We start from the raw sequence: 25277 nt of genomic DNA, 5'->3' as shown, positions 1-25277 counted from the left end.
GTCTCGTAGATTCAATCGGCGGCAATGAATTGCTTCATGCAAGCCCATGTTAGCAGTTTCTCGAAGTCTCCAGCTTGTCTCCTGGCCACGCTCAGCCTCTTTTGTCGATGTGCAAAGCCAAAGCTTGAGCGGTATGGTAGATGTCCCACTCCCCACGCCCTTGAGAGCGAGAGCGAAAACGCCAGAGCCAGACGCCAACTCGACCACATCACAATGCACTGCAGACGCCGGCACACAGACACTTTGCCTCGCCTCCGTCTCCCCCCACTCCATGCATGCCATTGTCTCCGCGCACGACCAGCCTGTCCCACATGTTAGCATGGCCCCGTTCCCCGCACCGCAGCGCACGTACCCTCGCCGCACCGACAGTCCTCGTGAACTGTAGTCCCCAAGTCCGCGACACTTTCCCTCGCCCGGATCGCCGCCCTGCCTTCTCACATCATGAATTGTGCACATGACTCATGCTCATGTCGGCCCTGCCGGGTGACCGTCCATCCCGCCGTCACCGCTCCAGCTCATATTAGTCCCTGCTCATGTACGACATGAACTCGTGACCAAGACAGAGTGACAGTCACGCTCGCGACGCGGCTGGTTTTCCTCGGCCCGACACTTGGCCGCTATCAAGATCAAGGTCGAGTCCAATCCTCCTATCAGTCTTCCATGTGATGGTCGAAGGTATGGTGAACTCAAGGCCCGGATTGCACGGACCGACGACGTCCATGCAATCCAGTTGACAAAGGCATTCCAAGTTGAGTTCCGACTTCCCCAGCCGAGACGAACATGGCCAGGACGGCGTGCATCCAGTCCGTGCGCCACTCCGTCATTCATAGTAATGGCGTGGGAGCACCGATTCAGTGCGAGGCGAATCTGGCAGCCACTCGAGCTTATACGCGAGTCATGTGAGCTTGTTGTCAGACGACTTTCCCGCAATTTGTGGTCCGGCCCGCGTCTTTCAATCGACGATAAGAGGCTGTGGAGATCGGCAGCCAAGCTAGGCAGTCTGGCTGGGTCGTGTTAATACAGCACTCGTTGAACTCGCGTTATACCGAGGAGAAACTTGGGCAGACGCCCAGTGCTGGGGATTGTGGCGTAGCAACGTATCAAATCTTCTGCAAGCTGACTTACTCTGTGAGTTTGCGAATGCAGGTATGTCAGTCTGCGAACGTCAGAAGCGTTCAGCCCCAGAAGAGTGCCACAAACAGCGTCTCAGCAGAGTGTCGAGAGAGGAAATGAGCATGACACCGAGCGTAGGGTGCTGCGCCATGCAACGGCCATGTCAAAAGGTGAACGAGCAGGGCATGAGATCTGCATCCCATGTCGAGGTTTCATCCGCCCAGGGCGGCGGAGTGATTTCATTATTCGCCACTCCCCTCCACAACACGTTGTCGAGTCTCGGGCTCCACGCGCCTGCGGGGTGCGGGGACAAGGTTTGGACGCTGACGCATGCGTGCCGAGGGTGTGAGGGGCCGAGGGACCGAGAGAGTGGGGTTGCAGTTACCGCGAACGTTGAGAGGCGATGAGAGAGGGGTGACGCAGCGAGAATGATTTATTTCAACTGATGGGACAAGTCAAGTATGGTGCCTTGCACGTGTGTGACTTTAGAAGGAGGGGGGCATATTTACGTAAGTGACAAAGCAGTCGCGGTGTCTTGGGCCAAACAGGGAAGACAAAGTGCACAGGCCACGCAGGGTGAGTGGGATGAGAGTGGGTACGTGGGATCAGCCCTTGCTTTTCCCCCTTTCCCTTCATTCCCCCTTCAATCCATCCATTCACTTACTCCTCTCTCATCGTCTCTTCTCCTCTTCTTCTTCTTCATCATCGTTACTACTACTCTCTTGATCTCTTTCCATCAATCCATCACCTCTCCTCTTCATCTTTCATCTCGAGTAACCTTTGCCCATCTTCAAGTATCTCTCAATTCACTTCCACATTCACCGCTTGCTCTCTCTCCCACTGCCCTCCCATCCCAAACACGCACCGCGCCGACACTGCTCTTCGCATTCTTGGCCCACTGCTTCCACCCATCCATCCCTCGATCACAGACCTCGTCAATTGCCACTCGGTCGCTTCCTCTCCATCCTCGTCCTCGACACACAGCCCCCGTCCACGCGTCCCCGCGTCCATGAGCACGCGTTGACTCATCCGACGTCAACCTTCCCCATACACACCCCTCTGTTGTCAACACACACACACGCCAACATCGCGTCGCGACCCATCCGCGCGACACAAACATTCAAACTACGGCTGCCGTGTGATATGGCCCATCTCCCAAACTCGTCACTCTCCGCCACCACCTTTCCACGGCCTTCACGAACGATGCGCACCCAGGTGTGGACACAGTCACATCCCCTCCCCACCACCGCGCTGGCCGCCATGGGCACACCAACAGACGACAGCCCTTTCCTTACGAACCGGCCGCCAACGAGCTTCCGCTCACCCCACTCGGCCATCAAGGGCAAGCACAAGCTCTCTCCCTCCCCCTCCCCGCGCCACCACGACTTTGACCTCTCTCCTCGCCCACCTCTGCTTGAGCAGACGCCAAATCGGCACACCAGCAGTGACAACTCGTCCTCACCTTCCCTAGGCGACTCACCAACTCCAGGCTATATGTCCTCGCGCAAGATGCGGATACCAGACACTCAGGAGAGCCCCATTCGTGGCGTCCCAGGTCGTATGCGGTCCATGGCCGCCTCTCGCTCCCTCGCAGCCGCAGCCGGTCCCCCCAAGGACAGGAGTAGCAGTGGTGACGACTTGTTCTCGCCAGAGATCGATCGCATTCAGCCTGGCAAGTCGTTGTTTAGCGACCGAGGATCGTCTCCCACGTTTGGCAAGTCGGTGACGCCTGTGCCGGCCCCTCCTCTGTTCCAGGCTATCCGCGCATCCCAGTCGGGCGATCTCAACCCAAGAAACGTCCGCCGATCCAACCTGCCGCGAACGACAAGCAGTGTCAGGCCGCAAAAGCTCAACAGTCTCTCGTCTCAGAAGAAGGCTGTCTCGCTGGGCGACATGCAGACCGACAAGCTCGGCAATGACGGGTTCGAGTCTGCCTTCCTCCACGGTCGCAAGCCTCGCTCGTCTATGCCCAACCACCCCACCCGCGGGGGCGCACACCGTCGCGAGGCTCCCATCGCGCGCTCGATGGGACAAAAGTCTGGCCTTGCCCTCCCGCTGCACTCTCCAAGGCCCCGGCGATCAGAGATGGGCTCCAACTCGTCTCTATCATCTATAGCTAGCAGCGGTCTCACACCCCCTCTGCCGGAGGAACCCGTGTTTGAGACCACCAAGCACAACTTTGACAACGTGAAGCCAAACCCAGAGATTTTCGACGCGGCAGTAGGTATTAAGCAGAAGTTCAAGGGTCGCGATTCAACAAGCTCCAATGAAGGCGAGCGTCCCATTTGCCCTCCATCCGTGCTCCGTCTCGGCACGCTTCCGGGCCCCAGTGTGAAGAGAGCCAGATCGCTTGGCCACCGCCCAACAGGACTGGGTATCGAGGCGCCCAAGGATTCGCTCGCCAGCAAGTATGACTTTGTGGTTGATCGTGTGTCCAACTTTGGCTTCCACACGGACGACAAGCCCATGATGCCGAACACGCCCGTCAAGCGGCACGCATTTGCCCACCCCCGCTCTTCAGGCCGCATTGCCATGTCAGTCTCGCAGCCAGCGCTGGGCTCGGGATTGGACTCGGACCACGTCTTCGCGCCCAAGTTGACTCTACCTCCTCAGTCGACCCGGAAGGCCCCACCATCGATGCGCAAGCTCAGCGCCGATGTACCCCACCTGACCGTTACCACGACCTCGTCTCCCGACAGCATTATGAACGAAGGCTCAAGCCCCACCATGAACCTTGGCTCCAGCAAGCGACTGGTTCCTGGTGGCGGTCGCATGAGCCTCCTTCGCACGACCAGCTCCTCTACTATGGAGATCAGCGAAGACGAGATCACCCCAACCAAGGGCGGCGGCATCGCTACTGTCCTTACTGCCGTGTCAAGTCTCAAGACGCCTACCCCGAGCCCCGGCCGCCCCACAAACCTTTCGCGGTCGCTCAACGCCCTCAGCAGTGTTGCAGTTCCCCGTCTCTCCCTTCCCACAACGGAGAAGCAACAGACCAAGGCTGAACGGCGACGCGCACATAGACAGTCTATGCCCCTTGAGCCCGTCGAGCTCCCTGAAGAAGAGCAAGATATCTTCAACTCGCGCTTCATTCCCCTCGGCCCGATTGGGCGAGGTGCCTTCTCTACTGTTATCAAGGCTGAGGCGCGCGATGGCTCCGGGACCTTTGCTGTGAAGATCACCCGCGGCGTGTTTGACGGCGTCAAAGATCGGTGAGTACTGTTGGCCTCTTTTCCGCATGCGCTTTGGCTGATAGCAGTCTACGACACCTTGAAGAGGTCGATATTCTCCGCCATCTGTCGAAGACACCCAACGACCACGTCCTGAAGTTTGTTGACGCCTGGGAGCAGAACAGACAGCTCTACATTCAGACTGAGGAGTGCGCCGGCTCGCTCGCCGCCTTCCTCGAAATCTACGGGCAGCAGAACGAGCACCTTCACGAGAGCTTCGTGTGGAAAATTGCCCGCGACATCGGTGATGGCATCCGCCACATGCATGAGCATGGTGTCATCCACTTTGATCTCAAGCCGGACAACATTCTCGTATGCGGTGGGCGCTGTCTCAAGATTGCGGACTTTGGCTTCGCCACGCGCTGGCCGCGTATTTCGCCCGCTGAGATTGTTGAGGGCTCCCAGCTGGGAGGCTCCATTGGCGATGTCACACAGGAGAAGCTCCACCGCGAGGGCGATCACACGTACATGCCTCCTGAGATGCTGCACGGCAAGTTTGTCATGCCAGCCGACATTTTCAGGTAAGCTTTGGCGTATTGACTGTCAGCTGACAACTAGCTTCGGCCTCATTCTCCTCGAGACGGCCATGAACATTTACCTTCCATCGGGTGGTGAGAGCTGGACAGCGCTCCGCCACGACAACTTCGGTTTCCTCGACATGTCCATGGTCAGCCCGCAGCTCACCGATTTCATTTTCACCCTTCTCAACTCGGATCCCGACAAGCGTCCGACGATCCAGCAGATTATGGCCCACCCCGTCATCCAGCGCTCCTGGAACGGTGGGCCGGCGCTCAACCCCGAAGCTCAGGAGTGGCTGAACTCGATTCTCACCGGTTCGCCAATGCCCGAACCGTCGTCTACAACAACCCCGCCGGCCGGGCTCGACGGCGAGGGTGACGTGATCATGGGCGATTAGGCCAACATCATATCTATCACATGTCCAACACGCACGCAGTGCCACTATCAATCAAGACCGAATCAAATGTACAATACCGATCCATCACATAACACCACCGGATACCGACCGCAATTGAATCTGAATGTATAGACGTAGGTATAGCAGTAGTGTACATGCGCTTTTTTGTGTAGGGATTAAGGCGGAGGTGTCTCAGCCTGTGCTCAATGCAAATATACGAACGCCCGAGAGGTGAAGAGAAGAGGCGGAGGAGGGCTTGAGCTACATTGCGCATGTCGCTGATCCTGTTAAGTCCATATCGGACATGAGAACATTAGCGCAACATGGAAAACATGAGCAAACTAGGCTTTCAGACGTGTACCCCTATTTGGCCATCTTGCTTCCCGCATTGCCACTGAGGAGTGGTTGTTTGGATCGAGAGTGATCGAGCGATCCCCTCGATCACGTCACGTGCTCTCCCTCTCCGCTGCGCTTCCGCTCCACTGGAAAGTCGGTGACGCTTGAGTAATCGCTCCACCTTTACGCTGCAATCTGCCCCTCTGTTCATCCACATTTCGACTTTCTCATCCTCTCCTCGACAGTCGTAATGGTCCGCCTATCCATCCCCTCCATCCCCGTGAGGCCACCCCGGCCTCCCAGCGCTCTGGACCTTCTCCCCCTCCCCGCAGCCGGCGAGCACCTCGCCTCCTTCCTGGAACGGGGCAAGGGCCGCACACTGGCGATCACAGGCGCTGGCGTGAGCGTTGACAGCGGGATCAGAGCCTACCGTGGCGAAGAGGGGCGATACTTGAATCCCAACTACTCGTGAGTTGCGCGACCAGTCAGAGGGAATGAGGCAGCAGTCCCGAGAGGACAGAGCGTGGAGCTCTCGCCTGCTTCAAGGTTCCCCCTCGTTTTGACTAACGCTCACCCAGACCCATCTTTTACTCCGAGCTCATCGAGGACTCGCCGCGCGGCGAGCTGTTCAGGTAAGCTGGGCTGCTGATGGCAGGTGGCCGGCTGACAGCAGGAAGCGATGTAAGTTGCGCTGCGCAGCAGTGGACGCCAGCTGACGTCAGATTGGGGCCGCTCCTTCCTGGGTGTGAGTCACTGCACTGCGCATCTCTCCATCTCCAGATCCCGCTCCAGCCCGCTTACACGCAGTATCCGCCCGTGCGCGACGCAAAGCCGAACCCGACGCACATCTACATCGCGGCGCTGCAAGCGCTGGGGCTTGCGCCGGGCCTCATCACGCAGAACGTGGACAACTTGCACCGCAAGGCGCTGCGGATCGTGCACGACGCCATGCGGCGGCACGGCGTCGAGCCGAGTGCGGCGCTGCGCCCGCCCCTGCGTCTCGGCTCGTCCATGTCCGACCCGGCGTCGATGCCGGCCCCCACGTCGATCGGGAGCGCAGTCACCCCCATCCTCGAGCTGCACGGGACGCTCGCGCGCGTCCACTGCCTCCGGCACGGGCACGAGGGGCACGAGCAGTCGCGCGACGACTGGCAGGACCAGTTGGCGGCGCGCAATCCCATCTGGGCGGCTGAGGCCGCGTGGGCTGCTGAAACGGGGAAGTGGGTTAGTGCAGGCGCCGAGCTGAAACCAGTATGCCGCGGACCAACCCCGACGGAGACGTCGAGCTGCCCGGCGCAGACTACAACAAATTCAACGTGCCGGCGTGCGCGCTGTGCGTTGCTGAGGGAACGGAGAAGTCGATCGTGAGCTCGCGCACCGGACCCGCTGACACCAGGTGAAGCCCAACGTGATCTTCTTCGGAGAGACGCTGCCGCCGGCGGTACGGGACAAGTCGTGCGTGCTATTTTGATTGCCGTAAAGCTAAATGCCAGCTTTGAATTGGTGGAGGCAGCGTCTTCTCTTCTCATTATGGGAACTACGCTCGCCACATACTCGGCCTTCAGGTTGATCAAGGCTGCACGAGAGCAGGGCAAGCCCGTGTTCATGATCTCGCTCGGCCCGTCGCGCGCCGACGACCTCGACGGTGTCCAGAAGATGGAGCGCGTAGCAGGCCCCGTGCTTCGCGCCTTCCTCGACGACTACTTGACGTGAGCGCGCGATGTCTGGCTCAAGCTGACTGCAGAACAAACTCAGGACCGAAAGTCGACGCCGTTAAGAGCATCCTTGACGCGGGTGTCGTTGTCGGGTTGCCGAGGAAGGACGTTGTCTCCGCCGGCACGCCGTCCAACCCCGGTGAAGAGGTTGCCCGCTCATGATAGATTATAGAAGACTTATACTTGCATTGTTGTCTGCCATCTTATGCACGGCCTCACGCGGCGCTCTCAGGAGAGCGCGGCATCGAGATCATCTCGGCATCGCTCTCGCTGGCCTGAGATGGCACGACGGCGTACGTCCCGCCCAGTCCGCTCTCGCCCGATGTACTAGGCGCACTTGGCGCAGGCGCGGCCACCTCAATGAACTCATCGCCATCATCAGACCCATCAGGCGTCGGCGGGCCCTGCCCGAAGCTGTGCTGAACGCCAGTCCCGCGCGACCACGCCACGTTTCCAAAGCCAATCGCTGACTTGACCGCAGGGCTCAACACGAGGGGTTGACGGGGCGCCCTGCCGCTCAGTGCGCGGTCGTCGTCCGAGTCGCTCGAGCTGTCATCGCTAACCACGGGTGACGTTTCGTTCGGGGTGCCCGACCCCGAGGGCATGTTGCTCGCCATTGCGCTCGCGGGTACGCTTGGGGCTATGTTCGGTGACCCAGGCATCGAAGTCATGGGAGTAGCGGTGCGGCTCGCCTCCTCGGCCTTCAGTCTCGAGATACCGCCGATACGCCGAGCCGTACGCCGTTTGTAGAAGAGGAGGTACGCCGCCCGGTTGTTCTTCACCGCATCTGGACTGGCCTTGGACACGCGGCTGTCGTCATAGTTGTACCAGTGCTTGTCGATCTTGTTCTGACAGAACGCGGTGTAGTGCCCGCCGCCTAGGCCGCCAAAGTGGTTGTCCACGGCATACAGGTCGTAAATGAACGGCTCCGTACTGTGCTCAATGCCAAAGTGCTTGGCTTCCTCGTCCGAAAGCTTGAGGCTCTGCGTGATCCGCCGCTCCACAATACGCTCATCAAGATTGAGACCTTCGAGCGGATATTGCACCAGGTGGTCAAGCTTGTCACGCAAGTTGCGCGCCGAGCCGAAGCGCTTCAGGCAGATGACGAGGATGTCGGGCGCCTTGTATATATCCAGCTTCTTAGTGGCCTGCACGTGCTTCTTGCACACAGGACAGTACCACTCGTCGTTCTGCCCCAGAGTTTCCTGCTTAGAGAACTCATCCAAACAGTCGTCTAGAGTGATCGCCCGCCCTGCCTTCTTCTTCTCCTTGTCCTTTGCAATCTCGGGATCAATGACGACCTCGAGCTGCTTGGCAAGGCTTTCACGATCCCTCTCGAAGAATTCGTCGAAGTCGTCTTGCTTCCACTGCACGAAGATGCCCTCGCCCTTCCGCACGCAAGGGTGAGAGCCCGTCGAGTCCTCGGACTCATCCTCAGAGTTGGCAGCGCTCCCGAAGATTCCTGATGAGACACGCTTGAAGAACGGCCGCTTCGCACGCGCCCTCTTCTCCAGTCCCGACCATGATGTTGACGCCCTCGATGGTGAGGCCCGGTAGAACATGTTCACAGCCGGGTCCTTTTTGGTGAAGAAGCCCGTTGATGAGCTTTCAGAAGACGAGGCGTCCGCCACGAAGACCTTGAACAGATCACCGCGGGTGACAAGCCGACCAGGCTGGCTCGGTGATGTGCTTACGACCGACATGGGGCTGCTTGAGCGGGGAATGTCTGGAGGCGGAGCGAGAGTTGCTTCGTGCGTCGAGGCGGGAGAAGAGTCAACGCGGGTGTCGGCTACGGTTTCTTCGTCGTCCAGGAGCACCTTGGCGTGCGGGTCGTTCGAGAGGACCCAAAGGTCGTTCGCCTTCTCGGGCCTCACCAGACGCGAGTAGCCGCGCATGATCGCCTCCCGCACGGCACTGGGGTCGGCAGCCTCAGCCTTGGACAAGGTAATGAAGAACGGCTCTAGGCTGCCTTGCTCTGGGATCTGGCCGGGGCGCTGGTAAGACGAGCGTGGATGATCGTCTGGCGCAAAGGTGTACACGGGGACAGTGACGGACTCATCAGTGGGGAGCGTGCCGACGCCCTTCCCCGTGGCGGTCACAGGGGCGCCGACCTCGTGGAACACACCGATGTCGTTGTCGGTCATTGTCGTCATTGGGTCGATGTCCATCCACCATGCGTAGATGGAGTTCTTAAACAGATCAAAGCCTACAATGTTCGAGGCCTGGGCACCCGTGAGCCGGCCGAGCTTATCCTTGAGCATCGCAAAAGACGCATTAGCAGGCAGAAGCATGTGGACGTTTAGAGGGGCCTTGTCGGTGTTGTTCGGGAAGAAGATCACCTTGACAGTGCGAGTTTGCGAAATAGGGAGCGGGACGGTGAGATACATGAACGGGTCCATGGTGATGCTCTCCTTGTGGCAGTCGGGGCACACAAGTGTGCTCTGGAGCTGACCCTGGAAGAGGTCGACAATGACGGAGTCGTTCCGCTTCTTGTACCCGTCCCAGCACTCTCTGCCGAGCTCGGCCAGCTCGCGCTCACCGCCGCCGGCTTTCCAGTCGGGCTTCTCAATGTAGGGCTTCTTCTTGATGCGGTTCAAGTCCTCGTGCAACCCGTCCAGAAGGAAGGCGAGGAACTCCTGCGTATCGTGCTGTCCGTACCCGGCAAACTGAGGCGCAAAGCGCGAGCATGTGCCCTTCAACCTCCTTGGCGCATATGAGGAGAAGGATGGCGACTCCCAGAGGTTCTGGACAGTGTCGCCGAAAGCCTCGGCAACGTGACCATTCATGCCAAGCGGGTTATCGGGGTTTAGCTCCTCCTTGTACACGTCGGCTAACTGTCAGCATGTGGCCACACGGATGCCTTTGTCTCACTGAGGAAGTAGTCGACGAGGACGTGGGTGTTGCTAAGACACTGGGTGGCGGACGCAAGGAAGCACGTGTTGCCCAGATTGCTCAGCCCGACGAGTCCCTTGCCGCCACTCTTGCCCCGAGCTTGTGAGCGCGTCATCATCGGCCCCTTTGCATTGGCGAGAGAGAGATGGTGGGTCGAGCTGGACGAGGAATCGCTGGAGCTTCCCCTCCCAGGGAAAAACGCGGGCTTAGAGAACAGCGGAGCTGGTCCACCTACGTTGATAGCCTTCTGCGTGGCCATGTCAATCTCGACCGCAAACCTGGGGTTGCCGATCTCGACGACAAGAGAGTCGTTGTTGGCAAAGCCCAAAGTCTCGATCGTGTCTGTGTTGCCATTCAGCAGTTTGCCCCCTAGGTCGGCAAGATCTTTAACGTCGACATCGAGGCTGATGGGATTCTCAGCGCAGTCGAGAGAGAACACGCGGAGGGGAGCCCCGGGGCTCATGCGGTCAGAGAGCACGGTGCGCAGGAACTCCTTGAGCTGCACAACTGTGCTGGACCGTGGAAGCGTGAAGAGGATAGGAGCTGGGGGAGCGGCGGGGGGCACTGGGAGTGAGGGTGTCTCGGTGACCACATGCAGACGGTAAATGTTCGGAGACACCTCTACGATACCGCTGGGCATGCAGACGCGCGGGAAGGCCGGTTCGCTCTTGCGCGTCAGGGCCGTGAGCGAATCCCAACCATCCACACCGGTGAACATGAAGTCTACGTCCTCCTCGAGCCCATCGCGGACCTGCCAGAAGGCCTGACGCGTTGCCTTGCCATCACGTCCTGGCGCCCAGAGCTCTGCCGGTGCTCCTTGAGCGAGATTCTCAAAGTCGGGCTGCGGGGGTGAGCCCTCTCCCGAGCACGCATATATTGTGAGCGCCTGGAAAAAGCTCTTCGTGATGAGGTAGTATGTCGATCCGGGAGTGAACGGCGGTGATCCCGACGCTGCCGTCAGCAAAGAAGTAATCGCACACGCGTACCCATCACAGTGCCTTGAACATCTTTGCAGCGCTCGTCGGCGATGGAAACCTGGCTAGTGCGGTCGACCCACCCCGTGCTCTCAGTGTCGTCGATGTCCATTGCTAAGGGGCTAGATGGAAGAGCGGAAGGATGGGGGTGGTCGACGGAGAGGGAAAGGGGGTCCTCGGAGGCAGCGCGCTTGGGGGAGGACGAGCTGGACGGAGATGGAGGGGGGCGCTTCAAATTCAGAGCGGGGGAAGGTGCCTTGTCGCCGTCGCGGGGAGGGTTCATGACGGTCCGCGAGTCGACGGCGGGGCGTGCGAAGGGAGACGATGAACGGAGGGGGTGAAGAGCTAGGCGTGATAAGCGACGGAGGGGATGAAGACGATGCAAGTGAGTGTATCGATTGGACTGCGTGGGCTGATAAGAGAGTGATGGATGATGGAGGAAGAGGGCGAGGTGGCGTGGGGTAAGCAGCAAGTGGAGAGCTCCAGTCCAGTAGTAGAGTAGACATTGGCCTCGCGGGCGTCATCACTTTTGCCTCCCTCGCGTGGATATACTTCCGTTTCCGCCCCTCTCTCCAAAAGTTGGGCGTTTTCTTCCGCCGCATCAGACCGCACGCAACATCATCCATCGCATCGAGTTCGACGTCCTCGGCATCCAGCTCCTCCATCATGGCCTCAAGGATTCTCTCCAGGGCGTCCAGGTTTGCTGGCCCCTCTCGCCCCCTCCGCGTCTTTGCGCGCGCCGAGTCGACTATGGCCTTTGAGCCTGCCCTCCCCCGTGGCCAGGAGCCAGCGTACGACCTCGCCCTCGAGTACATTGCGGCGGATGCGGCGCGCGTGCGCGCTCAGCTCGAGAAGGCGCAGGCCGAGGCAGGAGAACACCCCACTCCCGAACAGGTTGAGCGGATACGCGTTCTGTCCGTGAATGCCGAGATCAACGACCCAGCGACGCGGCGGCTGTTTGCGTCCACAGCCGGCGTCGGAAGTATGGACCGGGCGGTCATGCGCGAGCTGGCACAGCGTGCGTGGCGGCGCGACGGCGGGCTGGATCTGCTTATGCAGCGCCTCTTCCAGCTTGGCGTTGTTCCCGACATGCTTCCCGACATCCTCCCCACAGCGGACATGACCGTCTCCGCTGGATCTGGCGAAGCTATCGAGGCTGGCAATATCCTCCCCCCATCCAGCCTCAAGGAGGCACCGCGCGTCCACGTCCAGCTCTTCGATCACCCCACGACGCCATCGGCTGCCCACCCCAACCCCGAGGCGAAGTACACTTTGCTCGTCGTTGACCCCGACTCCCCGGATCACGAGAACCACACGTTCACCCAGCGCGTGCACTACGCCAAGACTGACATCACACTCTCCGTCCTCTCCGGCGCAACCGACCTGATGGCTGCTCCCGGCACCGAGCTGCTCGCGTACGAGCCTATTGCGCCCGCCAAGGGGTCGGGCAAACACCGCTTCGTCTTCCTCCTTGTCAAGCAGGGCGACGTCCTCCACCCGGTCACCCGCGACAATTTCACCCTCCGCCAGTACTTGTCCGAGCACAAGTTGTCTGACAAGGACGTGGTGGCTGCGTCGCTCGTTCGCGCGCAGTGGTCCGAGGACGAGGCTGAGTACATCGCTGAGGCGTATCAGCAGGCCCGCGGGGAGCCTGTACCAGAGTACGGTCTTCCCCCCAAGGAGCTCAAGTACGGCTACCCTCTCAACGCGCGGCAGCAGCGCCAGGAGGCCATCCGCCAGGAGGCGCTTGACGGCATCCTCAAGGAGCTTGAGGGGCTTGGGCAGGAGCAGATTCCGCAGTAGTAGACATAGCATGCACCATTCAGCACGGCCGAAGCGCGGGAGGGAGGGAAGTGCATCTTAGCATGACAGTGAATGACATATGATCTGGCAAAATGCGTCACATGTATCGATGCAGTAATGATATGAATGGCTATGCGAATGCGCTCTTCTTCTCATCTCCATGCTCTCCTGCGGCGTTCTGCTCCGGTCCTGTGTCCCGCTGCCCCCTCTCGCGACCTCCAGCTCTTCCCTCATCGACGTCGACTCCCTTTCCTGCCTCTGTGTCTTGCTTCTCGCCGCTCTCCATGTGCCGTTGTCGCTCAAACAGCATCCGGATTCGGGGCTTGAGGTCGTCGCCATCCAGCCGGTCAAGCTCTCGTTTGACGGCTGCCTGGCTGCGCTCGGCCTCCGCTATCTCCTCAGGTGTCCTGCCACGGCGTTTGACGTCGGCGAAGAATGCTTCTAAGCTGCCAAGCTCGCCGCCCACCTCCCCATGCTTTCGATACCGACGCAGCAGATCCGCGGCGACACTAATCCGGCCGTGCTTGGCCGCGATCCGCACGAGGCCTGCGTATGTCCGACCAGTCGGAGGCGGCATGCGGCGTTTTTCGGTGAGCGGCGCGCGGCGCTCCATCGAGTCTAGCAGGCGGAGGGCCGCCTCGACGTCTCCCCGCCCCATGAGGCTCAGAAGAAGCGCAGTCCACGCCGGCAATCCAGGGTTCTGTCCCACCGCCACGATATTCTGCACCACCTCCGTGGCAGCAGATGGCCCGCCCGCATGCGCCTCGGCGCGCACGAAAGCGAGATGTGTGAAGCGATTGGGCCAGAAGATCGGGGCAAGCGATCGCGACGACGCGTAAAACGCCTTGCGGTACGCCTCGCGCTCAGCTGGGCTGAGGAGCGCCAGAATCGATGGTAGAACGGAGCAGATGATACGCTTGTTAGGGATGCGACGAGGCCGCAAGCCCAGCTCCGCAGCACCCACGGTAGTAGGCGGAAGACCAACCCACAGGAAGTGGCGACGGAAGGCACGCACCGCCTCGGCGTGGTCTCCTGCACGCCCGTGACGAAGCACTTCAGCATGCGCCCACCACTGTTGGCGTACAGTGGTGCTGTCGCTGACGAGACTCTCCCTGGCAGGCTCGGTGAACCAGCGTTCGAGAGTAGGGAGTAGCTCTGGGCGGTACATGAGAAGCAAGCGCTGCGTATCGGCCAGCATACCAACGTGCGGAAGGTCGTGTTGCGTCCGATCAAGCACGCGCTGGAGATACTTCGCCAGGATGCGCCGGTCGCCATCAGGTGGTGGGCTGTCGATGAGCTGTAACAGCGGGCTATCACGTCGAGATGCTTGTTTTGCCTTGGCGACGTCTGCACGTCGCTTCTTGCTCATGTCCTCGCCAAGTACCATTGAACGCGCCCACGCTTGAAAGCGCACGCCGGGCGGTGGAGAATGCAGGAGCGCCAGCGCTGCCTCGCTATGCTCAACGATGGCGAGTGCGCGGAGATACTTGTTCCACCATAGCTCCACCTGGACGTCGGTGAGAGAAGCGAGGCCGCGCCCCAGCTTCGAGGCGGACTTGGGGCGACAAGTGGCACGGTAAGCCGCAATCGCCCGAGCGACCACGGCCTCACTCTCATGAGGCGGGAGAATCGCCGCGAGCGGCACAACGAAGACTGGAAAGATGACGTTTAGCAGACCCTTGCGCCCGGCCAGCTCTAATACCTCAATGAGAAATGCCGGGTCATCGATATTTTCGGCTAGAATGCGATGTGCCACCCACTCCCACTCGCGTCGGAGGTTACGGTAGTTCGGCGTCGCGCCGCGCGCCGGAAACAACTCCATCCAGAACATGAAGTTGCGCCGTCCCTCTTCAGTGGGTTGCAGAGACGCGAGCGCGGGCTCCCGGTAGACCTTGCGATGTTGCACCGGGGTGTGGAGGGCCTTTAACTCTTCGACGACCTTGCGGGCCGCCTTTAGCTTCTCGCTAGCGACTAGGCGCGCAACGATGTCGCACGGCTGAGGGCGGTGAGGCCGCCTCTGGCCGTGTTCAAATACCGTCGGCCAAGGAACCGGTGAGACGTCGGTTGCTTCACGGTCGGGCAAGAACTCAGCTGCCTCGGCGTACTCGCCTTCATCGGCCTCGAGAAAGGATGGCGGGTTGGCGTAACTTGGTGCGTATGAGGAGTCGGAGAACGCGCGAGTACTGGCGGGTACGAAGGGACGCCGTCGTACCCCGCCCAGAACGAGCCGAAGTACGTACAGGGCGTTGGCCGAGGTGGCCATTGGCGTGATGTTGACAGTCGAGGTGGAAAAAGTCGAGCGGATCGCTGCGTATCTTGAGTGGTGAATGAGTGTCGAGTGCACCTCTGCACTTACAATTGCCACGTGGCTATAAGGGCGGTTTTGTAATGGCAGATCCTATTCCGTCGCCTGCGCCACCGAGCAGCAAGGTGATGGGAGGTTGCGTGTCTGATGTTTGTCAATCCACCCTCTTCACTTCACCACTCCCTCCCCCATCGCAACCTCTTCAAGCTGCAGGCCCGCACAATGTCAACGGGTTCGGCCCGGCGGCCCAAGCCCAAGATTGTAGGTTCCCGCCGCGCGCTCGCTAACCGTCGCAGCGCCCTCCACCCAAGGTTCGCTGACTACACTTGCGGAGACTGACCGCAGTTGGGTCCCGACACGAGCATTAAAGAGATCTGGAACAAGCTGTCGCATGCGATCCGTGAGATCCAGAACCATAATGCGTCTAAACTCTCGTTCGAAGAGCATTACCGATATGCCTACAACATGGTGTTGTACAAGCGTAGGTCATCCACCGCTAGGACAGATGGCTGACGATCAGATGGCGATCAGCTTTATAACGGCGTGAAGGGGATCGTCGCGGAACACTTGGACAAGTTGGCAGAAGAGCGCATCGTTCCCGCCTTCCCCCGCGCAAGTGGAACGCAGGCCTCTGCGCCAGGTGGAGGCGCCGAAGCGGTCGAGCGCGCAGTGGAGGGCGACCGCTTCTTGCGAGCCGTCAAGGGCGTCTGGGACGACCACACCGGCAGCATGCGCAAGCTGAAGGATATCTTGAGGTATATGGTGAGTGACGCCCATCCGCACCGTTGACTCCCAGGACAAGGACTACACACGACAGCAGGGTTTGCCGGCCGTGTACGACGCCGGCTTGCAGCTGTTCCTCTCCCACATCGTCCGCTCCCCCACTCATCCTATCCATACGCATTTGATGGGAACCCTGCTGGGCCAGGTGCAGCTCGAGCGTGATGGCCTCACAATCCAACGCTCTAGTGTCGCCGACTGCGTGGATTTCCTCCTCCGTTTGGAGAACTCTGAGCGCTTAGGCGGACGATCAGTGTATTCGACCGACTTCGAGCCCGAGTTCTTACGCCGCTCCGCTGAGTTCTACCGGCAAGAAGCGATTGCGCAGCTTGTCAAGGCCGATTCATCGGCGTACCTTCGAAACGTCGAGCGACGTTTGTCGGAGGAAAATGACCGCACTGCGCACTATCTTTGGTCCAATACCAGCGGGCCGCTGCAATTGCTGGTCGTCGACCAACTTCTCACACCACACCTGCATGCGATTATGCGCATGCCCGGGACGGGTCTCGTGGCTATGCTGGACGGCGACCGGAGGGATGACCTCCGGCGATTGTACACCCTCTTCCTCCGCGTGCCAAATGACGTTGGCAAGGATGCCCTGCGCCTCGCACTGCGTGATAGTGTCGAGGCGCGCGGGAAGGCGATCAACGATAGCGCTCTGGCAGCCGCATCAGCACCGCAGGACGAAGAAGAGGAGAAAGTTGACCCCAAAGGCAAGGGCAAGGCGAAAGGGCCAAGCGCAGGCGCTACGGCTCTGGCACAGGCGCTTCGATGGGTGCAGGATGTTCTCGACTTGAAGGACAAGTTTGACCGCATCTTGGATCAAGCGTTTGGGGGCGATAAGCAGGTGCAGGCGTCCATCAACGAGGTGAGTAAACTAGCAGTGGTAGCTGACTCGCAGGCATTCCAGTCGTTCATCAATGCCAACCAACGCTCACCTGAGTTCCTGTCGCTTTTCATCGACGAGCATTTGAAGAAGGGTGCTAAGGTCAAGAGCGAGGAGGAAATTGAACTGGCCCTTGAGAAGACGCTCATTCTGTTCCGCTTTCTTTCAGATAAGGACAAATTCGAGCGCTACTACAAGGTTCACTTGGCTCGGCGACTACTGTACGGGCGGAGCGCCAGCGACGATGCGGAACGAGGGATGGTTGCCAAACTCAAGATTGAAATGGGTTTCCAGTTTGTACAGAAGCTCGAGGGTATGTTCAACGACATGCGCCTGAGTGCGGACAGCGCAAAGAGCTTCCAGGCATATCAAGGCCGACATGGCGCCGCGCCCTTTGACATGAGCGTGAAGGTCCTCACGGCCTCGTACTGGCCACAGCAGATCGTGACGACAAACACGTGCAGATTCGGGGAGCCCCTGGGCGCGGCAACGCAGCTATATCAACGCTATTATGACAGCCGGCATTCGGGGCGTCGGCTCACCTGGCAGGCGAACCTCGGGACGGCAGACGTCAGAGTTCGTTTCAAAGCACGACCGCACGACCTGAATGTGTCAACGCAAGCGCTAGTCGTGCTTCTTCTATTCGAGGAGGTCAAGGAGGGCGAGAACCTGTCCTATGAGGCGAGTTTGCCTCGTCCGATCTCGACTAACGACAGGAAATTAAAGCAGCAACGGATTTGGCAGACTCGGATCTGCAGCGCACGCTGCAGTCGCTTGCATGCGGCAAGTACCGTGTGCTGACAAAGACGCCTAAAGGGCGAGAGGTAAACCTGAGCGACACCTTCGCCTTCAATGACGGGTTCACCAGTCCGCTGGCGCGCATCAAGATCATGCAGATTGCCAGCAAGGTGGAAACGCCCAAGGAGCGCGAGGAAACGCAGGAGATGGTTGACGAGGAGCGCAAGCACCAAGTTGAAGCGTGTATTGTACGCATCATGAAGAGCCGCAAAACGATGGGTCACAACGACCTCGTTAGCGAGGTAGCGCTGCAGCTCAGCACGCGGTTCCAGCCGAGCACGGGGCTTATCAAGAAGCGCATCGAGGGGCTGATTGACGTAAGCTTGCTATTTGGCATCATGCTGACAGCAGCGCGAGTACCTCGAGCGCACGAGCGACATCGGTGTGTACCGATACCTGGCATAACCGTAGTATATGCACTAGGTTACCAGATTCTTGTCAGCTTGTGAGCTTGTCCTGTTGCTTGTCGATACGCTCGGCGTTCTCCCGGGTGGTGGCAACCGCCGCCGTTTCGATTGCACCTGAAACCCCGGCATCCCATGCCGGTGAGACGGATTCGAAACTGTGCCAGCCTCCTGTGGCAGTTTCCGGCGCTTGGCCCTTTGCAGTCGCGATGCCGAGATGGAGGCACCGGAACACGCTGCTGACGTCGGTCAGCCCCTGCCTTCCGGCTCCCCTCCCGGCCCCTGCGGTCTCGGGTTCGTCGATGAGACGATGGGATGTGTCGCGAGGCGCTTTACGTCAGGAGGCAATCATGACAGCAGCGTTCCCGCCCCAGCACAACTGAAACATGAACGGAACGCAGACGCAGAAGAAGAAGGCAAGCAAGCAAGTGACACCAAGAGTGGCATGACAGTCATATCCAATCGTGCAGGATCTGTTCCCCCGCTGATCGTAAAGCAAAATGTCCGTAACAGTTAACCGAGAATGCGTCGCCACAGGTCGCGCCCGGGCTCAGCGCCGACGATGTCTCGCTTCCCGATGGCCGCCACCTGGCCCGTCTCAACCATGTCGCGGAGCAAGGAGGGCGGGAGGGCCGGCGCATCCTCCGCAGGCGAGGACGGGGATGGGGGAGCGGGCGCACCGTCGAGCGGCGCCGCGTCGGCCAGGAGATCCAGCACGGCGCGCAGCTGGCCTTGCACGTGTGGGAGGGAGATGATGGGCGTGTGCGCGAGCTTGGTGACGAGGCCGACGAGGTGGGCTATCGCGAGCCCGAACATGGACCGCAGCACGGGGAAGCTGTACGCGACGGTACGCCCGATCTCGGGGCTGCCTAGGGTCTGGAGCACAGCGAATGCTGCATCACGGGCGCGCTCAAGCTGCGCGTATCCCTCGTGGCTCTGGGCCACAGCGGCCCATACCCGCTCACTGGCAGCCCATACGGGACTGGCGGTATACAAGATCGCGTAGTTGAGATGGAGGGAGAGGACGGGATCATGCCGTGCCGCCGCAGAACCGGCCCATGCGTCCCAGCGCGGCGCGAAGCGGCGCCATATGTCGCGTGCGCGCTGCCGCTGGGTATCTTCCGGGACGGGCTCCTCGCGCTCCGTACTCTCCCTCTTAGGACTGGGTGGGTCGTTGCTGCGCTGCGCTGCTTGGACTTCGATTAGGAGCTCGGAGTACTCGAGCCACGCGAGCAGTTTCGAGTCCCGGTCGAGCGTGGATGGGTCGGAGGGGCGCGAATCAGCGACGAGCTCGCGCCAGTGAGGCGCCAGCGGGTCGTGCATCATTGGCACGTCGAAGTTCGGGAGGTGCACCATGTGGTCCGTGAGGACAACATATATCCACTCGCGCCACTCGTCGTGGCTCCGCTTCAGTGTGTGAGGTCGATCGAGCTGGAGGTCGCGCGCGAGCCCAACGGCGAGGCAGCCGAGTGCGCTGTCCGCCGTCCACGTCGCGTACACGCCGAGAGAGAGGACCTCGTCACGGGTCCACTGAATTCGTGCACCGAGGAGGCGACTGATTTCAGCCACGACAGTATCGGCCGCCGCATCGCCCTCTTGCCGACTAGTCTCGGTGCGCTCCGCCGCCGCTCGCCGCCCCAAACACTGCAAGACGTGAGCTGGCAGGCCGGGGAGCGGGGAGATGCCTGGAAGCCATGGGGTGAGAGGCCACGCGCCGACGCGGTAGCTCTCCCAGACGTGGTCCGGGACCTCAGCGATGGCCCTGTGCGGAGCAAGAGTCGGCGCCGCGCCGCCAGCCAGCTGGGACGCCAGCGCGTCTTGTGTTCGCAGCAGAGAGTTGAGCGTCTGCTGAATACCTGCCACAGCGGCCGGGAGGTTTGCGACGCTGCGGAACGCCGTCTCCAGCCCACGCAATCGGCTGTCCATCCGTGGGTCCAAAGGTTGCTGCGCGACAACGACGGGCGGCGGCCCAGGTGCGGTAGGGGGCGGGCCATATCCCGGCGCACCTGGTGGTGGGCCGGTGTAGTATTGAGGCGGCGGCGGGCCTCCTGGGCCACCTGGGCCCCCAGGACCTCCGGGGCCAGGAGGCGTGTGCTGCCGCAATGGAGGCGGATAGTTGGGGTGTGGCTGGGGTGGGGGCATCGGTTCGCGCCCAGGGCCACCAGGGTGAGGCGGTCGCATCGCGTAGTCTGGCACCATCGTCGGCCGGGAGGTGATCGGCGCCGCGGGTTGGGCAGAGGGAGGGTAGAACCCAGGTCCACCACCAGGTGTCCCACCTCTCCCAGGCGGCATCGAGCCGCCGAAGAACGGCGAGGCGCGGCTCGGCATTGTGGAGATCGACTTTGGCCGGGTGCGACTCTCAAAGATGCACGTTACGCCGGCTTGTCTGCAGCCTCGACATGGCTCCTTCCCAGGTCCGTCACACTTCATTCTGACGTCAGCTTGAGTAGGATGACTACTCACTTTTGCCTGCGGCAGCGCATGCACGCCATCATGGAGCGGGGCTGCCGGTTCGTTACGTCCCGAGTGAACACGACGTCTGTCGGCGTTCCAGTCGCGTTGGGCGGCTGCGCACTCGTGGACCGCGCCTCAGCGGCTTGACGCTGGCGTTCTGGGCTCGTCGCCGCCGGCGGCGACGGGCTCTTCAAGTTGATGTGCGGCGTGTCGATCGAGTGCCGAGACCGGTGCCCATGCCAGCTCTGGCTGGGGTGGTGACCATATGGCGGCTGAGACTGACCCGCCGCACGCCCTGCCTGTCCAAAGCTTTGAAATGGTACATCGCGGCGCTCGCCACTCGACGGAGGACCAGCCTGCATGTGAGGTGGTTGGTGGAGGGGTGGAAGGGTGGGCCGCTGGGGCGAGGCCGTACGGATTACTCGAGGGGAGGTGTCCTCTGGGCCGCGGTACGAGTTCGCGGACCGAGGGGGCGATTGTGAACCGCCGCCAGATTCGCGTCGCATTCGCTTGGCGGGCTGGTGTTCTGAAGTTAGCGCGCGACCGGAAACAGGCATGCCGCCGTGCCGAGGAACGGCTGCGGCGGCAGTCACACCCACCGTGGGTCACAGGCCCCAGGGGACTGTCGGCTCTTCTCCGCATCGTGTGTGCGACTCGCGCCGGGCGGTCGTGTGGACCAGGCGTGTGCCGTGTGCGGGCGATTCAGATGTGGCCGTGACCGTGCACAGCGCCGAGGCCAGTGTTTGCCAGATCTCAAGATCCAGTAGTTTGGGAGGTGTCAGAATATAGTCTCACGCGAGACACGGCCCGTCTGGGAAATCTAGAGGTTGGCCGAATGAGGCGGGATTGTCGACTTTCTAGTCCGGTGGCGTTGGGCGCGTGGTCTGTGCCGTGTAGAAATGTGTAGGATAGTTGGAGTGAGTGATGGTGCTGCGAGAGGATGCGCTCGAAACCAGAACGAGCAGCGCAGTGGCCTCGAACGTCCCGTGGTGCGTGCCGGGCGGTGCCGTGGCTCCAGGGCTGCCCGTATTGCGGGGCGGGCGGCTTTACGTGATGGAGGGTCGTCAAGGAATAGCGTAGTTTCCAAAACGCTTGACCGACCGACAAACGAAGTTGATGAATATGACGGTAGATGGTGGTGTGCGCTGGGGGGGGCGACGGGGGCGAGTACACTGGGGAGGGGGTGCAACGTTTCGCAGGTGACAGGATACAGGGCAGGAAATGTCCCAAGTTCTAGAGCGAGGTCAAGAGTTGAGCCGCCGCCGACGTAGGGGTTCGCGAACGAGACCGAGAATGAATGCGAGCGGTTGCAGGGCAAGAAGGGGTAGTGGAACGGGGTGGCGAGGGTCGAGGCTAAGGTGTGGCGTCAGCACCATCTCCGACTCTGGGGTCTTGGACCGGGAAATGCCGTCGTAGAGAATAATCCGTAAGCTAGTCCGCAGTCGCAGATCGCAGGGGAGGACCGATCACGGAACTGGAGCCGAGGTTATAGGCGTGGTGTGCCAGACATGTCTCGCCCAGATTGTGGGGTTTTGGGGGGGGGGGGGGGGGGGGGGGGGGGGGGGGGGGGGGGGAGAGGGGGGGGGATGCTCAGGAGGAGAGGAGAGGAGGCCAGAAGTGGGATGTGTTGAATTGTCACAGAAGAACAGTCGCGGGCCCGCCAGTGCGCCGGCGAGATCGGTGAGACAAAACATCCTCCCGGCGCACCGGCCCTCCATTGAACATTGAGTATTGAATTACGCACCGTGTGATCTGCGCGCCGTGTTTTGTATTCGTCACTCCGCGTTTAGCCGTTGTGCCTCGTAATGCGTTGGTACTCGTTCGTGTCGTGCGAGGGTCGTACCTGCTCCGATGGGTATCTGAGGCAAAGGCTGTGACAAGTATGATGTGGGTGATGTGTGATGAGGGATTGACAATGGTCAAACCGTAGATAGACAGAAGCGATGCACCGAGGCAAGACTTCTCTGCAAGGTACTGTCGGCTGGGAAGCTACCGGCTCGATTGGAGTCACGATCCTGTCGTCGAGCGAGACCGAGAATGGCTGACGGGGTAGGCTGAGGTTTGGCAGGGTTTCCAGAGGGAAAGTAGAAGAGCGTTACCGTGCCAGCCGGACGTATTAATGTGCAGAGGGGGAGAGTTGTGATGCTGCCGATGACAGTGAGCACGGGGAGTTGGCTGAAGCAGAACAAGGTGAGGGTGAAGAGCAATGACCGCCCCACTCGACACTTGATTCAAAGCAAGCACACATGCAAGTCAAGCAAGGAGGCAGGCAAGCAAGCAAACAAGCAAGCAGGCAGGCAAGCGGCGAGCGGCTGGGAACAAGTCACCAGGTTATCGCTGAGCAAGGAGCAGCTGACGGGGGAGCCACAGGCTGCACGCAAAGGCGCTGAGGCGGTTGTCGTTCTGGTCCTGGACCCGGACCTGGCGTTATGGCTTCCGGCCTGTGCTCCTGAACTCCTGATGTCTTCGGTCCCTCCTGGCATGCCCTTGAACCCAACCCAGCCCCCCATCGAGCCTGCTCTCGTCTCCGGCCTCTCCTCCCGCTTTGCGTATGTACGCTCCCACTCTCATCACTCGACCCTGCTCCCACTTGCTCACCTCGTCGCAATCGGAACCCAAATGCCGCCCACTTCCTGCTCCTGCATTCTCATCTCTGGCATCCTCTCCTTGTCCGCTTGTCCCGGGCTGGTCCCTGTTCGCTTGCCGCAACTTGTTCATCTACGGTGACAGAATGTGCGTCATGTAGCAGATCACAATCCTCGGGACGGCATCTCACTAGCATCTTTGTGGCGTTGATTCCATCATACTTCCCAGGCCGCCTCACGGCTGGCCTCTTGAGCCCGACGATTAACTTTTCTCTTATTAATGCGTGACATATTGCAATGTTTGCTCTCCGTCTTCTCGGATACAACTCAAAAGGCTAGCAGGGCGGTGGAGCACTTACTCCTTTTGCATTTGGAGAGCCCCTCCGTCTTCCCGTACTTTTCGCTTGTCAGCGCCGCCCAAAGAGGCAGCTAGCGTGCGTAATTGGCGTTGTTGTGACGCGCATAACAGCCAGTTAGGACCATGACAAGCTTGCTGGCGGAACCACGGAACGGGTTGAAGAAAACTATAGCCTTGCACAGCTTGCGCGCATGTTGAGGCGATCCGCCGATCCTCCGACGGCCAGGTGACAGTCTTGAGTCAGAAGTGCCTGGGCGAGCCGCTGGAAGCCAGCCATTGATGACTGCAGTCGCCTCACGCCAAAAGCTCACTGCTGTCTGAGCTGCACGGTCCTGTCACTCTTGGGCCAGGGCAGGCACTGCCGGACGTCAGTATCTTGCATTAGTCCGAGCCTGTGCGGCGTGACTCTCAGCGTTTATGGCGGGCTCCTCAATTTGTGTGGGGTTTGTGATGCGGGAGACTATAGCGCTACCGTTCACTACGGGAGGGCTGCAGTTCAGTACTTGCGAGACACACCAGTGTCACTGTCGCCTGGGAGCTGGCAATCCGCCCAGGGCAGCTATAACTTGCCGAAACCAGATGCGGTGGTAGCTTCTAGTCTGGCCAACTCGGTCCTCTCCCTAGATTCCAACCTTGCGGTTCAGTGATGAGAATCGGCATGCTCCTCTGGTAAGCTATTTTCCTTTCAGAACATTATCCATGAGCTTGACCAGCACACCCCGGGCCGTCCCGGAGCCCTGCCCAAGGGGTCGGCACAGATGCTCTCACACGCCCGCTCTTCTCATAGTCCTAACTCCCACTCTCTTCCAACCTCTAAGCCAGCCCGCAGGTCGACTCAGCCAGCCCAGTCAGCTCTCGGGCCTGGCCCTGGAGCCGGTCCCGCCCATCCGATCCGAGCCCTTCCCGCTCTCCCGACTCTGCCTCCCGTCATCCAGGCACCGCTGCCAGACTGCTTCGGGACAACGTAACCTGTGCCGTGCATGCCGCGGCGCTGCCGTAGTGCGAACGGAGCGGCGCGTTTCAGTCCTCCAACGCCGCCTGCCCAAAGAGTGCTGCTGAAACACGGTGCAGTACGGAAATCGCCATGTCCAGAACCACCAAGGACTAAACCTATCCAGATGCGTCTCCCTTCCAATTATCACTTGCCACTTTGCGTCTTTGCGTCGGGTCGGGACGACCGCCGCCTTGCCACATTCGCACAGTCGGCTGCCCATGATCGTCGGATCTGCGCTGACGACGTATGTTACGCCACAGCCAGACGGTCAAGGGGCCGGACACCACTCCGGATGGGTGCTGCAGGAACAGGGTGGCTCGACGCCGCTGATGGCATGGCGCACATCTGGTGAAACGCTTGGTCGGCGGAGCTTCCAATCGACTGGCCCGAAGTCCAAGGTTCGAGGGTACATGTGGCACCGGGATATGTGCCGAAGTCTCATCTGTGAACTCACACGGACACCGTGTGAGCCCGAGCCGCTCTTCGACACTCGGCACTTCTGATTAGGCTTCAGGCTTGCCGGAAGAGAAATGCAGGACTAGTCATGCGAGGGTCAGGCAGACAAAAGTCTGCAAAGAGATAATCCTCGAAAAATCAGTGGACGAGTGAGAAGCGTAAGGTTGTTACGGCGGTGAACGCCGCCTGCGCCCAGCTCCGTCTGACACTTGGAGCGCGAAAAATGAGATGACCTCACGCCGAAAGTTTACGATCTAGGCGAGTTTCGGGTGAGCGGC

General features: G+C 60.4%; 7 protein-coding genes across 7 annotated transcripts; 4 read left to right on the top strand and 3 right to left on the bottom strand.

Moving 5' to 3' along the window:
• Positions 1-2256: 2256 nt before the first annotated feature.
• COLE_04499 (uncharacterized protein) lies at positions 2257-5259 on the top strand (the record flags this gene model as incomplete). The annotated part of the gene is made up of 3 exons (XM_018421593.2): positions 2257-4325; positions 4373-4864; positions 4902-5259. 3 exons carry the CDS (start codon positions 2257-2259, stop codon positions 5257-5259), a joined length of 2919 nt encoding a protein of 972 aa, XP_018275193.1.
• Positions 5260-5845: 586 nt separating this feature from the next.
• On the top strand, positions 5846-7472 carry COLE_04498 (uncharacterized protein; the record flags this gene model as incomplete). Its single annotated transcript, XM_065626353.1, has 8 exons — positions 5846-6063; positions 6174-6227; positions 6310-6340; positions 6403-6815; positions 6848-6959; positions 6992-7050; positions 7089-7304; positions 7340-7472. The coding sequence occupies 8 exons, from the start codon at positions 5846-5848 to the stop codon at positions 7470-7472; spliced, it is 1236 nt and encodes a 411-aa protein (XP_065482294.1).
• Positions 7473-7525: 53 nt separating this feature from the next.
• On the bottom strand, positions 7526-11459 carry COLE_04497 (uncharacterized protein; the record flags this gene model as incomplete). Its single annotated transcript, XM_018427045.2, has 3 exons — positions 7526-10140; positions 10182-11153; positions 11189-11459. The coding sequence occupies 3 exons, from the start codon at positions 11457-11459 to the stop codon at positions 7526-7528; spliced, it is 3858 nt and encodes a 1285-aa protein (XP_018275195.1).
• Positions 11460-11842: 383 nt separating this feature from the next.
• On the top strand, positions 11843-12979 carry COLE_04496 (uncharacterized protein; the record flags this gene model as incomplete). The annotated part of the gene is made up of 1 exon (XM_018424570.2): positions 11843-12979. The coding sequence occupies one exon, from the start codon at positions 11843-11845 to the stop codon at positions 12977-12979; it is 1137 nt and encodes a 378-aa protein (XP_018275196.1).
• Positions 12980-13109: 130 nt separating this feature from the next.
• COLE_04495 (uncharacterized protein) lies at positions 13110-15242 on the bottom strand (the record flags this gene model as incomplete). Its single annotated transcript, XM_018419874.2, has 1 exon — positions 13110-15242. One exon carries the CDS (start codon positions 15240-15242, stop codon positions 13110-13112), a length of 2133 nt encoding a protein of 710 aa, XP_018275197.1.
• A 264-nt stretch (positions 15243-15506) lies between these two features.
• On the top strand, positions 15507-18153 carry COLE_04494 (uncharacterized protein; the record flags this gene model as incomplete). Its single annotated transcript, XM_018421035.2, has 8 exons — positions 15507-15545; positions 15581-15595; positions 15630-15765; positions 15805-16046; positions 16081-16932; positions 16966-17631; positions 17667-18065; positions 18100-18153. 8 exons carry the CDS (start codon positions 15507-15509, stop codon positions 18151-18153), a joined length of 2403 nt encoding a protein of 800 aa, XP_018275198.1.
• Positions 18154-18665: 512 nt separating this feature from the next.
• COLE_04493 (uncharacterized protein) lies at positions 18666-21248 on the bottom strand (the record flags this gene model as incomplete). The annotated part of the gene is made up of 3 exons (XM_018419876.2): positions 18666-20583; positions 20616-21132; positions 21206-21248. The coding sequence occupies 3 exons, from the start codon at positions 21246-21248 to the stop codon at positions 18666-18668; spliced, it is 2478 nt and encodes an 825-aa protein (XP_018275199.1).
• Between the last annotated feature and the right edge of the window lie 4029 nt (positions 21249-25277).

Source organism: Cutaneotrichosporon oleaginosum, assembly GCF_008065305.1.
Source record: "Cutaneotrichosporon oleaginosum strain ATCC 20508 chromosome Unknown ATCC20508_contig04, whole genome shotgun sequence".
NCBI lineage: Eukaryota > Fungi > Basidiomycota > Tremellomycetes > Trichosporonales > Trichosporonaceae > Cutaneotrichosporon > Cutaneotrichosporon oleaginosum.
Note: the sequence above shows the minus strand (reverse complement) of the source record. Positions and strands in the feature narration are given on the sequence as shown.